Source organism: Bombus pascuorum, chromosome 10 (genome assembly GCF_905332965.1).
Source record: "Bombus pascuorum chromosome 10, iyBomPasc1.1, whole genome shotgun sequence".
Lineage (NCBI taxonomy): Eukaryota > Metazoa > Arthropoda > Insecta > Hymenoptera > Apidae > Bombus > Bombus pascuorum.
Genome location: NC_083497.1, coordinates 13,938,837 through 13,955,566, shown reverse-complemented (window position 1 = coordinate 13,955,566; position 16,730 = coordinate 13,938,837). Strand labels below are relative to the sequence as shown.

At 40.7% G+C, this 16,730-nt stretch overlaps 1 protein-coding gene across 3 annotated transcripts in view; it reads left to right on the top strand.

Annotated features, from left to right (window-relative positions):
* The window catches only part of LOC132911070 (cGMP-dependent protein kinase, isozyme 2 forms cD4/T1/T3A/T3B), a 58,010-nt gene that overhangs the window by 36,674 nt on the left and 4,606 nt on the right, over nucleotides 1-16,730 (top strand). The window contains exon 1 of one of the 3 annotated variants that reach the window (XM_060967452.1): nucleotides 432-916. The exons of the other annotated variants lie outside the window; for them this stretch is intronic. Within the exon in view, the coding sequence (XP_060823435.1) occupies nucleotides 472-916 (445 nt within the window). The 5' untranslated portion in view covers nucleotides 432-471. Of the gene's footprint in view, nucleotides 1-431; nucleotides 917-16,730 lie in introns of those variants that run through there. 3 annotated transcript variants of the gene reach the window in all.

Genomic DNA, 16,730 nt, shown 5'->3' with positions numbered 1-16,730 from the left:
AGGACGAAACGATCGAGGGAAACGTTCATCGATCTTCCGACTGGATGAACGCCAGATCAACGTCGAAGTACTCGTTCCCACGGTCAAATTCACGGAGGGTTTCCAAACGAACGGCAGACACCGATTCCGATCGTAAGAGCGGCAGGAACCCTCGTGATTCTTAACAGCCCGTACGATCTACACGTTCCTAAGCGAAAAACGCGAGCTGAAGGCGTTGGAAAATGTCCAGCGCGGTGAATCATGTCCAAGGTCGCCCACTGGATCAAACTATCGTCTCGGAGCAACGCTCCGACGTGTCTCTTGCTATCTGATCTCGTTCAACGGCCAAGATCCGTCGCTCTGTCTGTAAAAGTCTCTCGTGCTTGACCAACAAACTACGAAAGAGAATACTCCGTTTCTTCGTTTTTCGTGAATTTCGAAGGAAGCTCTGAGAGAGGTGGGAATTCTGGAAATCCCGAGATTCGTCCGGCCATGAAAGTGAGAAGTTACCCTGGCAGAGCGGTGTTGGAGGACCCAGAGCTGCTGTTGGACCCTGACGCGACTCGAGGAAGGGCGATGGAGCTTCTTTACGAGGCCAGCTGGCGCGAGTGTGGCGTCAATTGGGCAAGTAACGCGAGAAGCAAACCTCCGTCGAGGGAGGACGAGTACAGACAACCTTATGCCGAGGTGATCTCTCAGCTGGAGGGTGTTCTGGATGGTAGCCGCGTTGACTCGTCGGCCAGGGAGGATCGCGAGTCGAGGAGATCGAGTAGCAGCAGCACGACTGACAGCGAATCGAGCGAATTGAATCGGACAGGGAATAGTCAAAGTGGATTTCTCATACCCAGGCCGAGGCTGATCGTACCGGTTCACACCTACGCCAGGAGGCGACGAACCGGCGCTCCTCCGCCGGCTAGGAGACGACATATACGCGAAGGTATTCCGACACCGATTTTTTGTCGCTCTTTAAGCAACTATTTTCGCTTGGTGATGTCATTCGTTTCGATCGAGCCTCCAAACCGTAGGAAAATTCCTCTTTTCCTTAATCGCTATCAAACTAGTTTCTATTATGTAAGACAAGCTATTGATATTAATATCTTCTAATCAGTGATTCGTGAAATTTCACTGGTGATATTAGTTCAGTTGTGCAAGAGTAGTAAGCACGTAGAAACATTGCCTAAAGATATTCCTAGCTGGTTGTTGTAAGACGAGTAGTGTAAATGGTTCAATCGCAAAACTTTTACACGGGACCGTATATTCTAAGCAGGATTGACTTGATATCGATGACATCGATCCATCGATCGGTATGCGTAACGCTTCTGAACACGCGGTACCGCAAGGTAAGAGCTGACACATTTCTGCGATAATAACGGGTTGTCCGGAACGTTCGTAGCGAAATTTGAGAAAAACGTGCGGACATTGTTTGCGGGTAGCAACTATGACATAGAAATTCTTTGCTGACGATTATTTTTACAAACAGCTGCATAAGAGAACGATTTATGGATCGATTTATGTTAGACTCGTTACCGTAACGGCTAAAACATCTTAAATAATTCGGCAGTACGCGACGTACATTTTGAAGTGATCCTGACTGGAATAAATCTCACGCCGAATCGATATCGATCGATTATTCACCGGTAGATACATGGTCGTCCGTTGATCGTAGTAATTGATAGAAACTTTTAAAAGGTAGCGGCCTGAATGATTAATTTCTGCATTTCTACGCTTTCGATAAAGTTCAACGATGAAATTTCCTGTCTGTGTAATTTTCTATGTAATTGTTATTAAACATACTGTATCTATCGAAAGTAAATGAAAGTCACGAAGGCTGGTACATGAAAAAAGTTTATGGAAATGTATTCGACGGTAGAAAATGTCAGCATTGCTTCAGGTGGTCGAGGAAGGTGACGATGATCTAAAGAAAATGTGAACATCGTGAACTATGCTCGAAGCGTATTTCGAAATCGATCGTCTCCTCCAAGCGAAGCTTTTTAAATCAAATTAATGCAAAATTAAAACGTGAAAATAAATCGGATTGGAATAAAATATCAGAGAGGTAGGAACTCGAACGATTACTTTGACGCTCTTTACACGATCGAGCAATTGATCGTAATAACAATAGGAATAATAAATAATAATAGGATAATAAAAGAGGAAAATCTGTACGTGTCAAGGACACGCGGTAATCGCGTAATAGGGTATCGCTCAGTCGTTGACATTACTAAAAATAAAAAGCCAGCGTGCTCGTATTGACTTAGTTGCAAAGTTTTCAGAATTTTTACGCTTTCAAAGATTCCCTATTTAATTGGATAAGTCCGAGATTCATTATTTGAATTAAACATACGATATATCGTCATAATGACTACTTTGTGATGAATAGTTTATTTGAATAATAGCCAAGCCTGATATTTGGATACAAAATGAAAAATTGATAATTTCATTGTTCAGACTGAACCACGAATTGGAAGGAAAAAGAGAGTAAAAATGTCTAGCACGACCAAATCTGACCGTGAGTCATTGCGTTTTAATGTTTGCCATGCCTGTCTTCTTGGTTTGTTTAAACATTTCTAAGAAGGATACGTCAATTTTTCCTAATTTCTCGCAAAGAGACGAGAGGAAGTTGTCTAATCATAAAATTAGATACAATACACACGTAGGCAGAGAACGTCAATTAGACGGTACATATCCGCGAAGACTGGTTTGCACTACCACTCATAGCGTCTAGATCCGGGTCGAGTCTCGACCGCTCGCGACCAGCTTTTGTAATCTTGTGAAAAATGTTTGTCCTTGATTCGATCGGGATCCAACACGAAATCTCGCGTTGGTCAACGAAAGCGAAGCGAAAATGTTTCGTTCGAGATCGATTCTTGCGTGAGACTCGACTCGACCCTTAGACGCATGATTCTTTTTAAAGATACTGAAATCTAAATATACCGAAAGATTAAAATCTCGTATTGACGTATCATAAAACCATAGTTATGGTACGGCAACACCAATAATATCGAAAAATAGGTTGACGTAATAACTTGTGCATATAAATAGGACACAAATGTCTCAACCTTCGATTGCAATATTCTTGTGAAAGCAAATAACGATACAAAAATAAAATTGAATCGAAGTTGCACAAGAAACGAACGCGAATACAACAAACGTTTCCGTATCACGCGAATATTAGCCATTTACGTATTTAATTTGACCTATCAGTCAGCTATCGTAAAAACTAGATTTAGGTCGGACGTCTCTATCGCAAGAGCAGCGTTACTCAAGCCTGTTACTGCTCCTATCTTTCAACGCGTTATTTCGAAGTTTGATTACACTGCTCCTAATCACGTTTCAGACGTTTACTTTGATTTTACTTTGTATCTTTACGAAGAACATCTTGCATAAGATAACGCGCATTGCGTTAACCGCGTTCTTTATATCGTGAAAAAGGAACGAATCGTATCTTGGAACATCAAATCGAATTTTTCTTCCTCGATCGATTATTTGTAATTATTTGTAATTTATAGACGACTCGGTTAAAAATCGAAATTGACAAAAGGAATCGGCTGAGTTTCACGATATTTGGAAAGCAAGAAGAAATTTGACTTCGATAGAGTCGAAATATCTGAAATTTTAAAAATTTCCACGTGTCTCCCTAAGACGAAAATGATTTTATTACTGTGTTTTCACTCGCTCTCGCTGACTGTAAATTTTCCATAATTTCAAGCTGTCTCAAAGATTTCGAACCGAGATACCGCACATAAGAATGTTCGTCATTATCTCGCCAAAGAAACAATTATTTCTCAAGTATCATCCCACAGGTAAGAGATAATCTTAATTGCCATTGGATTCTCACAATTTTACTCTTTATTCCATTACGCAATCATAAGTATTAAATATTATCTATGAAATATGCGATCGTTGAAATAAGTTCAGCAATCTACTACTACAACACGTAGAATTCAAGTTCAAACAATTACTATTCGGAAATATTTTGTTCTTCTCACGTTCGAACAACGTATCGCTTCGTTTTCGTCGTTCTATCAATCGGTTTTAAGTTTAATTACCATTTTGATTGATTTTATTACCGATGCTCCTTTAATTCGAATATCGTTTTACGTTATTTCGTATAACATTTTAGCAGATTAGATAGAAAACTAAACTTACGCGTTATGACGATATCTCAAGGTGATCTTGGGTGATCGAGATCATTGCTTTCTGAATGGAGCTACACATCTTGTTACACAGCGTTCGATGCGGTCTTTCATTCTCTACAGAAAGGTATCAAGGTACTCGTATCTGAAAATGCTTTGTTTAAATCCATATTTTCATATTAATTTCATCGAGTTCCATCAACTTGCGATGTATGAAATACAAGGAGAACGCGAAGGTAAAAGCGCTGCGTTCCTCGTCTTTCCTACGATAAGTTTTACAAGATTAAAGTTAAAGTATCATTTAATCTAGTCATTTGTCAACCCGAGTAGCTTAATACTTTTTCATAGAGAATTAAAAAATACACCGAATGATGTATAAAAAAATGTATAATTCCATTTTAAAAGCAAAGATCGCCTTGAAGTCTCAAAGGCACGTTCACCTACATAAGATTTATGGCCTTCGCGAGATATCCCAACCGAAACAAAGTAACTTTTATTCGAAACACTTTTCCGAATAACATTAGGTTTGGGATATATTTTCTTGGCTCGACTTCCATACGAACGCGAGTAGAGACAAAAATCACGACCAGATTTAATCCCCTAGTTTCTGGAGCACGGAACGCGGTTACTCGTTAGCACGGTTTCCTCGTTGACTGTATTTTATGGGAGAAGCCATCTTATCGTGCAGTTTAGCGCGGCTTGCTGTTTTTATTTCAATTCGAGAGAGTTTCATCTGTTATTCATAGGATGCTCATCGTGTTGCAACTTTCACGCTCCTCGGCCGCGTATCGTTTTAGAATTTGTTTTACTTTGGTAGTCTAGGTGTTAAACCGCGTCGTTCGTTAATCAGCTTAACCGATTCAACGATCGTACGCGGTAATCAACGCGAGGCATTAATTGCACGACTATTTCGTGTTTCCCACGTTCTTGCTGCAAACTGGAGTTCTAATTGCAAACATTCGATACCGCTGTCTGGATTAATCACGATGAGTGCGCTCCACGATCAACGATTCTCGTTGCGACTGCTGGTCTTAGCGTTTTTCGTCGATCGATCGATCGACAATGAAAGGGAGAAAGTCCCGTGAAACGTGGTGTCCTACGTACAGAGAAGAACTAATTAAAGGCTCAACGAAGCTTAACAGCAAGTTTTCCAACTACGAAGGTCCAAATCTGTTTCCAAAATCTCTTTCAATCTAGAAATCCGAAGAATTTTCAGCCAATTTAAATGTCTGGGGAATCTTTGATTTCAAGTTGAACAACGCGAGTGAGATTGTAAAGTGCGATGCGTTACGATACGTTAAACCGACTGTTATAAATTATTATTCGTTTTTAGATCGGTAGATGTTCGAGTTATGTAACTTGTTCATCGAGGAGTTATCGTGCCATATTTTATTCAACTAAATTAGTTAATATTTACCAGTCCATTTGCCATAGCTTATCGCTATTCGCCTTTAATTAGTCTTACGGGATTAGCGAGATTTTTCATACCGTATTTGAAAAGAAACTCAACGAGCTAGAAACTGAACGATTCGTGTTAATATATTCCGAGTTGTTACATCGTAAATGATTTTCTGTCCGAGTGATTTTCATCGAAATTAGCGGAGAAGAAAACAAGATTAATCAATTTCGCTGTATACTAATATCCCTGCGTAGATACACGTGGATAAAAAATAGCTTTCAAGAAATTTTTCAGGCATCTGAAATCGCTTCTAATTTAATCTTTGCTAGTCGAATTTTCATCGATCTTCTACCATTTTAAGACTATGGCTTTTTGGCCCGATTACGAGAGACTATCTATACCTATAGAAAAAAGATTACACAGAGGATCTTCCGACCCAGATTTTCCGGTGACCTCCATCGATAAAACTACCTGGCAAACTGGTATCTTTCACACAAGAATACTCGGTGTTATATAGCCGCCCATTTAAGGAAACGAGTATCTAACGTGTTTTATAGAGAAGAAGAGTCTGGTATTTGATATTCGAGCATAGGTTAATATACCATGTACAGGTTGTCGCAGTTTTCCCCAGCCATACATCCGTTGTTAATATTTTATAGGTCAAAATAACAACAACGATGTCGTTATTAAATAGTTATGGAAGAAAGGTGCCAAAATTCTGAACGCTTTACACGCGCGAGTTATTTTCCTGTTTATGGCAACAGTAGTGCCTAGTCATCGGACGTAAACTTCGCTACATTCTCACTCGCAATAGAACAGTAATCCGCGGTTGACGTTCGTCTGATGTAAAAGTAACGTTTTCTCTGACTTTCTGTGTCGTTTTATGAGATAACGTTATGTACTAACTCTTACACTGTTATATCGTTAAAAATGTCTGTGCTCGATCGAGACGAGAATATTTAACAGGCAAGTTCGATCGATTATTTTCTTCGTTTTCAGATTATTTTCTAATACGCTCGCTTGTAATCTCGAATCGAACGACTTAACAACTCTTGAATGGAAATATAGGAAGCTTTCTGTTATTATTGATGAGCTTATTGTATTTATGTATTTATCGAAGGCCAATGAACTTTCTATTTCTGGAATTATATTTTAAATATCTATTGTGATATTATCAGAAATGCACGCTAAAGGAAGTTATGTGGCACCTCTCGGCTATACCACAAATATCGATACGAATAAATGAATAGATAAAGTATGAATAGATCAGGAATATTTACATGTAGTAGTAGTCAAAAGGTATCGTAATATTCCTACGACTCCAATTTCAAACAATAATTCTATTCTTTGCTGTTATCAGTCTTGTATTGACAGGAATGTTAAATATTTTGAAACGAAGTCGTAGTTGAAGTCGTATAAGTACATACAGCTTCCGACTGCTACCAGATGTAAATATATTTCATCTATTCATACTTCGTTATCGTAGTAACGCACGCTTTTCTTTCCATAACTTTCCATAAAATTTATTAACAATTCTGCCAGCAACACATATGTGTGACATCTTTTTTTATCTCGACCTATAAAATATGCTTACAACATATGATCGGGAAAAAAGTCCACCGAGGTCAAAAGTGAAGGCGATTTTGAACAGAGGCAGAGTGTTTAGTTCTAACCGACGAGTGGAGAATTATTTTTGCACCCACCTATGATCTCAATTTTTGGCTTTTGCTTCCAAAATAATCATAAAACTCGTTTTAATCGTATCTCCCAACTTTTTTAAATTTCATCTAAGGACGTGTTCCGCTTATTTTCATCTCGTGATTAATCTTTCTTGGCGTCTGCCCTCTCTATATAAATCCCTTTAGAGCGTTTGTTTCTCTGTTGATATATCGAGCAAGTTGACGACAGAATTATATTTAAAAGATCAACTGGAAGATGTCGAGAAGACATAGTGGGAAAAATATAGCGTAATCACGTAAACCTAAGCGACAGAACCTTGGAGCCTACTTGCGCTGTCATCAATGCTGAATTTTCTCAAGGATTGTATTCGTAATACAGGCAGTTCAGTGTTACGCGAGTGACACCATTATTTAAAAGTACAACTTCCATGGACGGTAATTATTTATACACTCACCTAATTCTTTATGAATTTTACCTCGTTATTGATTAAAATGACTCGCAATATTCATAAGGGGAATAATTTGCATTCTTGTTCTTGCTTCTTCGGTAAAAATACCACATCGCTGAAAATGCGGGAAATGTGAGACCACCGGTCTACAGATTTGAGCAAAAATATTAAGAAATTGAACTGGCTGAAATTGAATCGAGTTAGAAGGAGAAACCGAGCGAGTTTCGAAACAGGTTGTGCACCTATTCACACGAAATCGAGCTCAATTTGCTCCCAAACTGGCTGACAACATGTGGGTACTGGATACTCTAAATTCCGAGGGATTTGGTTTCAAAGTAATCGCAGGAAATTCGTGCTGGACCGATGAACAGCTGTCGTCCGAGATTCCACTTGATTCGAGTCATTCCGCTTCGTGATCTGGTTAGAGAAGCAAGCTCTTTGTTGCGACGAATCATTAAACGTTCGTGATCTTTGAATACACCGTAAAACTCGACACTTTGAACAACTGCTTTTCTTAATTTTTTTTTTTTTTTTATTTTATTTTGGTTATTTTACAATTTGTCCTTATGGACATTTGGTAAAGTGTTATATCTTGTTGGTGAAGAAAAAAAAAAAATAAAAATAAAAAATAAATATAGCATGTGGGCGGCTACCCCCAGCGGGGTGCCAGCTTCGTTTTTTCTAAGTTATATCTTTTATGTTTTTTCTTAATCTCCGAGATATTCGCGAAGAACTGTCTGTACCACTACGGTAGATTCTATTTAGAATTGTACGTCTTGCGGCGGTTGGATAATAAAGTAACGCTTAACTCAAGTTTTTATCTTTTGATGATAGTTTAGATAGGTTTGGGTAAACTGCCAAGCAATAACAATTTATATAATAGTAATTGCGTATGTTTGCGTTTATCATAATTTTCTTTCACGCGAATGTAATACGCATTTGTTAATAAACGCGCTTTGAAAAGCGAAAGAAGGATTACTTTCGCGCTACGCGCTCTAATCTGACACTTACGCGAATGAAATAACCCGTCGAATCGGAATTTCCGAATGACTCGCGGAAATAAACGGGGCTTTTCACCGACGAATCACGTATTACGGACTTGCTTGAGGAATCTTAATAAATCCAACTATTATTAATTTGGCAATTTCCTTTTTCTTGCTCGATCTTGCTTAAGTAAAGCCATGCGAATCTTATAAGGATACAGCACGCGAGAAATAAGTTCTGGTATCTTGCAAAGTCGAAAAATACACCGATGACTCATGCTGAACAATGCAAGGGTTCCTTACACGCGCGCCTGGAGGCGGTACGGTGATAAGGACCATTTCTCCTAACAGCATTCTCTGCTCTACCAGCACTCTAATAATATATCCAGCTTGTACGGCAAATATTTTCTAAAGAAATATCCCGGTGTCTTATCAACCACACGCGAACATAAACAGTCTCGTTTCGGTTCTTCTTCTTCTTTGAAATCCCAAATTTCCTATCATTCTATCCTAAACTAATAATCCTATAACTCTCGTCTCTTCGACTAAATCTCACGTTAATCTCTCTAACTCTTTCGTCGAAACGATCTTTCTCAAACGATCGTCCCACAAACTTCTCCTCCGAAAGCAACGTACAACGAACACGTTGAGAGGCAAACCGTAAGGAATCCGCTCCAAAAAAGTCGTCTCGCGTCCTTGACGATATATCAGAGCCATCCTCGCCAGCGACGCGTTCGATGTCGCTAGAAGAACGAATCCATTGACCTAGTTCAACAAAGAGGCAGGAAAAAAGAGAAACCCATATACCGATAATGAGGAAAGAAACGTTAGAGACAGCGATCCGCTTTTGCAAACTGGCTAGTCAAGGTTCCTGGCGAGCATTGACGTAAAAGCTGGCTAGTTGACGCTCGAACCATGCATTTTCCCAACGAACCGCTTTGTCGTTATCCGCTACGGGTCGAAGAAACGAGATCGTCGGGTTGGACTGACGATAAGACACCGCTAGACCAAGTAAGCGGGAATTCAGTTACCCGGCTTTCGAATAAAACCTTTCGACGGGGATATCGTATGCGAGGCGTAAACTTTTTGTCCTGTTATATCGTCATGCTAGGTGGCCTGTCGCGGCTTTGTACACACACGGTGTACTCTTTAAAATTCTGCGCTACCCGATGTATACAGCCATACACGAAAGTATCGATACACCTTGTGGTAAGAGCATTTTTGTTTCGATAAAACGTATAACAGTCTACCAGAAACGGAACCGATCATTTCTTGCGCGATGTTCGACTTCGTCGTATCCAAGTACCCGATCGATGGTTGATTCTTAAAACAAACGACTTGCCTCCATAGGTATCTATATTTACGACGAGGAGACGACGGTGGTTTACTATGAAACGGAGTTCGTTCGTGGAATTGACTTTGGCAGAAATTGCGAGAAAGTTTCTCGGTCCAACGAAGCCATTAAGTGTTGCGATATTTCAAAGGACGAATCGGTACCACCGAGAGTCAAGTGGTAACGTTGAATTTCAAAACAGAAATCATTCGACACGGTTCGTCGTAAGTCGAAGCAGAAAGTTTAAAGAACCACTGCTGCGCAGACTATGAACGAGTCATTTTGAAACTGTGTACGTACGATGATTATCAATCTCATAAACCATCCGTCTAAGGAACGTCAAACGCTGTCCGTTGTTAATAAAATGATCTTTCTTCGAGTCAATTTTAATTATAACGATCGTATTCTCCGTGGAACATCCGGTAGAAGTCTCGCGCCTTGCGTTCATCGTACCTATATGCGAATAGAACATAAACCACGGACAGACCTCGAACAAGAATTATCTTCTTCTTTCTTCTGTTAGCTTCTCTCGTTCGAGGTCTCTGGCGGGTCAGCTATAGCGGGTGGTTTCTTCTCTCCGTCTCTCGTACCTGCGAAGCATCTGCGAATACCTGAGACGCGTTCGAACAATTCCTTCCTTCCTCGAATTTATCCAAAGCGAGAAGTATCTTTTTATTAAATTGTCCGTCGTAGAGCGGAGAATTAATTCGTATAATAGAAAGAAAGAGTTGCTAATAAATTATTCGCGATAATGTACGTGCACGTTCTATTTCCACAAGAACGATTCTACTTTGATTCTACTATAGATAGATTCTACTACAACCGAATACACGTAGTATAGTACGAACGAATACGTCTACATACCGTAGAAAGCAGCGATCTGATCAAATTTTACTACTCCGATTAACCGTACGTCGAGCTAGCGAAACAAGAGCGTAACTTTCTATTGAAATTGCGCAAGGCGCTTTATAATTATCAGTCGCGTTAAAGACTCTATTTAACCGTGTACGCGATCCAAACGGAAATACGTTGGCGATGCCGGCGTATCCGTTTAAAAAATTACGATTCCAGTCGAGTTTTTAACGTTGCGAGGCACGAGCTCGCCTCTCTCGGATCCAGAACAAAAAGCTCGATGTCTGATTCATCGCTCGTTTTGCAAACATTATGGCAAAATACACTCGCACTAGATTTCAACACTAAACTATTCAAGTTGGAAGAGAGAGTCGCGAAATCAATGACAGAACGTTGTTTCGGCTTAATTGAGAAAGGAATTTTACGATTTTAGAGACGAGAGAAGCTTCTTGTACGAAAGCAGAATTTAATTTATTCTTACTTTTCGTAGGAGAAAGGAAACGTCGTATCTGTTTGCACGGTAAGGTTTCTAATAAAACTGACACGTATTAATCACTTCCAATTATAGACTTCCTTTATTTGCCATTCATATTGGATATATAATAGGTCTATGCTCTTTATTGCTAGTATTTTGTTTTCTCGTAGTATTTCAAAACTATATAGCGAGTTGAATGGACTTGCTATGTGAATCGATAAACGTCTGTCATACGAAGCAACAGGACAATAGAAATCGTATCTGGAGAAATATATAGCAGATCAGCTGCTTAATTTGCTCGTCGATCGTTGTTGAAAGCTGTAGAGTGTAATTTCAGCAAGTTGTAGAATATTTTTCAATAACTATCGTTGATCAATGTTTTGGTTAAAAGTATCGCTGCTGAAATTACTTCCCCAACAAAAGATTTCGCTTTATACCATTATCCGCCATTCGAGGTTTACGTTCTATCATCCATCAAGATGATCTATCTACATCGAGATTGCCTCGCTATTCTAAATCAATCGCTTCTTGTTTTTCGCGATGGTCGAAGGTTATACAACGTTTCGCGGATAACGCGTGTATATAAATGTCATTACAAATGTCACGTACATGTCCCGAGAACCCGGCGGAATTTCATTCCTTTTTCCTTTCGTAATCGAGAATTCGTGACCAGGTAAAGTTATTCCGTTAGTCACGTAATTATGTTCACTTTCCAAACTTTATCCTCTTTAGCAGCGAGCGGCAAAGCATCGTCGTCCGTTTCCAAGTTCAGCGGATTTTATCAACTCGTTTGATACTCCAAAGATCTCGAATTCTATCCGGTTAACTTTTAACATTTTCCAAATAACGATTCGATAGCCCGATGTGTCGTTTCCTCCAATGGATGTTTGAAAGAGCTGTCGGAAAGGAGTAACGTGGAAGCATCGAGTTACGTGAGATCTGCGTTAATATCGGACGAGAATTCCTAGGGCGGAGGTGAAGACTCGTAAAACCGAGGCGAAAGAGCGAACCACGGGTCTTGGAGGAACGCAATCGTGTCAGAAAATTACGAAACGCGACAGCGAATGCGTGCAAACCGTGCACGCCAGCGATCCTGCTTTTAAAACTGTCACACTCGTTAAGAGTTGTCGCTCACTCGCATCTTTCAAACGTTCGACTCGTCGAGCCTAACTTTAGTTGCAAGCAACGACTTCGCGCTTATTTTCCGCTGCTTTTCCTCCTCGATAATTTACCCACGTCGCGACGTAATTCGTTCTGAAATGGCTTCGACTAATCGGGACGTAGAATCCTTTGTGTTTAATCGAATAACGAAATCGATGATCCCTGAAAACAAGACTTTTCCAACTATGAGAAACAATTTTGAAATTGCCACTTTGTATCAACGTCGCACAATTCCAGGCATCGACACCTGTCTTATTAAAAGTTGCTCGAAATTAGGGCCATTGTCGAACCTCGGACAAGAACTCGGCGATTAATCAAAGTTACCGCCGTGTTTGTCTTCTATGAGCGATATCTGGATTTAAATTTAGATGGTATTTGCGAATAGCATAACGAATTAGAGACAAGGGACAACCTCGATTACAAGATGGAGCAACCTATGTAAACGAGTAAGTTCTTATTCAGGCATTAGCGTATTGCGTTACCGTATTGCATCACGCGCAATAAGTACCAGGGGCTAACGCGTTCCTAGATTTTCAATCTGCTTCCCATTTTCGAAACTCACGTTTTTTTTTTCTTTTTTTTCTATTTTTTATTTTCTACCTTCTGTATGGTAATCCGACGCTCCGTCGCGCTGTAACGCGACTCCTATCGAACACCTGAATAAATACCTTATTTACGGTCACTTCCTACGGTAATATAACGTAATACGTTGGAAAACATATAGCGAAACGTAATACGAGGTCAGCGAAGATTTGAAAGAATTGTGGGAAAAATTAAGCTTTACGATCGTCCCTCGAGATGTTGAATATTAATGTCAAGTACGAACGTTGTGGTGAAATTCGCGTTGGCACAGCTCCGAAACCTTGTCCTTTGAAACGCTTTTCGCTATCGTTATTTATAGTTTACGAGGAAATAACTTTCTCGAGTATCCGTCACGCGAGGAATTTTTATCGGGACGCGGGCTTTCATCGTGGCTGAACGTTTAACCTTCAGGTGCACGGGGTCTCGTTTTCTCCGTTCGTTTACCGCTTCGCTATGTGAACAGACTTCGAAGCAGAAAATCCTCGTAACGACGCCACCGTGTTAATCTATTCAGAGAAAATAAGTAAATCGCGATAAGACACATTGAGAAGCGTTCTGTTCGCGCCTGTAATCATAAACGATACATATTTTTAAATCTACGCGGAAATATGAAAAAATATAAATGATTAATCCACGCTATGAGGTCATCGTCGCAAATAGCTCGATGCGTTCACTGCGACGGATTCTTTTAAGGACTTTTCTATTTCACGATACGGCACTCTACCATACCTTACTCCTTTCGGCGTACGTTTTGTATCGCACTTCCACGTTTGAAAACTTTGTCAAACATATTACAACGTGTTGCGATTATTCTAATCCGGATTCGTTTAAATCCGATTAATACATAGGATATAAAGTATCCTTAGCGACACGGGACAGACACCAACGAGTCGTTACATTTTTGCCTCTAAGGAGCAAACGAGTCCCGTAGAATTTTTCCCTATTATTACGTGTTACGTAACTTTATCTTGCAAATACTTAATTAGCGTTTATTTCGTTGAGAAATGTGGAAAGACGACGATAATATCAGTTTCGCAAATTGGCGAAAGTTCCATAAAAAAGAGGCGGCAGCCCGGAGGAAGGTTCGTCACGGGGCCTATGTGTCCCGTGCCACGGTGAACGCGTTGACACCGTCGCATAGGATCGTAGGAATACGTTTGCCGATTTGAAGGTTCAAGTTGTGTTCTCCGGTAGAGTAACCAAAGTGAAACTTTGGAGCGGCAGTCGTAATCGTTCGATGCGAACCGAGCCAAACCGATAGATTGGCAAAGTGCAAAGAAGAGTGGAAGAATGGCCGGTTATCCCGGGGAATCGCATGGGTTCGAAACCGGTTCGCAACGTAAGTCTCTTTGTACCGGCTCGTTCTTGACAGGATACGTTATATGCACGCGAGGAAGTGAAAGCAACGTTCACGGGACAATACGGCCGTGGACTCTATCCCCTTCTCTCAACCCTCTCTTTGATCAAATATCTACGTATTACCGAATTACGGTACAGTCCTAAGGAATCGTGAACGCGCCGTAGACGCGCCAGAAATAGAAAAGAGGAACACGCGTGAAACCTGCTGCGGCGAGCCGAATGCGTATCCTTTTCTCTCTCGTTTGTTCGCCGTCTTCGTCTAAAAGGCCGAACGTTGCGCCTTCGTTGCTAAAGTGAATCACCTTCGACGGTTTAAATTATGCCGGCGCAACAGTAAATCAAGCATTTCGCGAAACACGAGACAACGCGAAGAGATGCATGCACTGGGAGAAGCGGCTGTGTGGCCTCGTTTAATCGAGAAGAGCACGCCTCCGCGACAGATATACGATATACCGAGTGGCGGAACGAGTTACGCGTTAAGAAACATGCCCCAAGCTCTTGTCGAGCTTGGCAAAAACCAAGCTTTCACGTGTCTACCTGACTTTTATGCGACGGATGATCGGAGAAAACGGAGATACTAGCCAATCGCTGTGTTAAGGTATAGAAAGAAACTTTGAACTCGGTGATCTGAAAAATTCCTTCAACGTTAAGAAATCTTTCCGACTGTTCGTATAAAGGTGAATCGTCGTAACGAATCGATTCGACGATACACAGCTGCTTTTTCCTTTCTTTCTTTCCTTCTTCGCGAAGGTTTCGATAGAAGCAATATCCTTACGATACCAATTTCGCTTCTTTCGATCATCGTTTTAAATCACACGGAAATCAAAGTGATTATAAAGTTAAACGCTTGCTTATGGATTCTGCTATTAAATCGATGAAATTTTTAGAAAACGTAATCGATCGGTTTCGCTGCTGTGTAGCTCGTTTAACGAGAAAAGACGATTACTACGAATAGAAAATATAGAAAGTAATAGAGGAAACGAATTAGACGTTTCCCAGCACCTAAAGAAGGCCAAATGTCATTTATCACGGAAGAGTTCATGTTCATAGATCTCTCTCATCTTTTTCTTCGCATAGCCATCGGTAATATTTCAACTTGAAGTTTACATCGTGCCAACCGATTATTACCAACTCGTGACGAATATTTATAGCGGCAATAGTCAGCTATGATTGGCTAATCGTTTTCATTTAACAATTACTCTCCCTTCCTCGATCTATTTCTGCGCCGGCTCGCGCTTTTCCTAGAAAAGAAACGCGGATCTAACGAGTCGAGATGAAGTCGATTCGTTTACGGAGAGAGTATTGTCACGAACGAGTACGCGTTTCTCGGAATTCCGATGCAAACCACCGTAGCGTTAGTTGATCGATTTGCAGATTTTCACCGATCCGATGGAACGCCGAAACGACTCGCTTTAGGATTTTCGTTGATCGAACGTTCTTCTCTCCTCCCAGTGAATAGTACGAGTTCGCATGGTCTTAAACCGCATTTTTCGCAACGTTTGTTACCTTAGCGCGAAGAAAATAATCGCAGCTTTGTTGTACGCGATGCGATAGCGTCGCCTAAAATCACCAGTAGCGCGACGAGTATCGGTAACAAAAATTTCAAAGTCGACGGTATCTCGCTGATACGTGAAAAATGACTAAACCGCGTAAGGGAACTTCCGCCAGGTAGACAGCAGTTTCCTCCGCTTTGCGTTCTCCGAGTGGAGCAAAGAAAGAAACGACGAATTGCAGAATAGCGCTCCGAAGAATTGTTTACGGTCGGTAATAGCGGCACAAACAGTCTAATCGGAGAAGCAAGAACGTGGGCGAAATCGAGTATACAATGCACACGTTAACGGTAAGCGAACAGAAAACTGCACAGGTACCGGATGCTTTTATGAATAGACCCATTGTGCGCTAAGGGATTGGGTCTGAGATAACTGCGTACGTTCATTACATCCGGTCCACACTCGCGTCGACACGCTGAAAAATGTTGATTACTATAGCAGACAGGGCAATCTTTACACACTGCCGCGTGACGCAATTTGCTCCATTCGGACAACCGCAAAATTACCAGTTTTACAAGATGTTTCTGATTTTTCGTTCGTCTCGATTTTTGTCGTTCGTCGATTTTTTTAACGACGCACGCAGTTTAATGCCACGCAATTATCATAAAGCGTTCCCAAAGAATCTCGTTGTAACGTTATCTAAAGATTAATTATCGACGACATCGGACATTTAAAAACTTTGTTAAACAGTGTAATTTAACCCCTCGACTGTTACCCTAATTTATTGCGATATACAATAGATCGATATACAGTTAGAACCGCTTCTTCGATGATAGCAGCGCGGTTCGTGGTC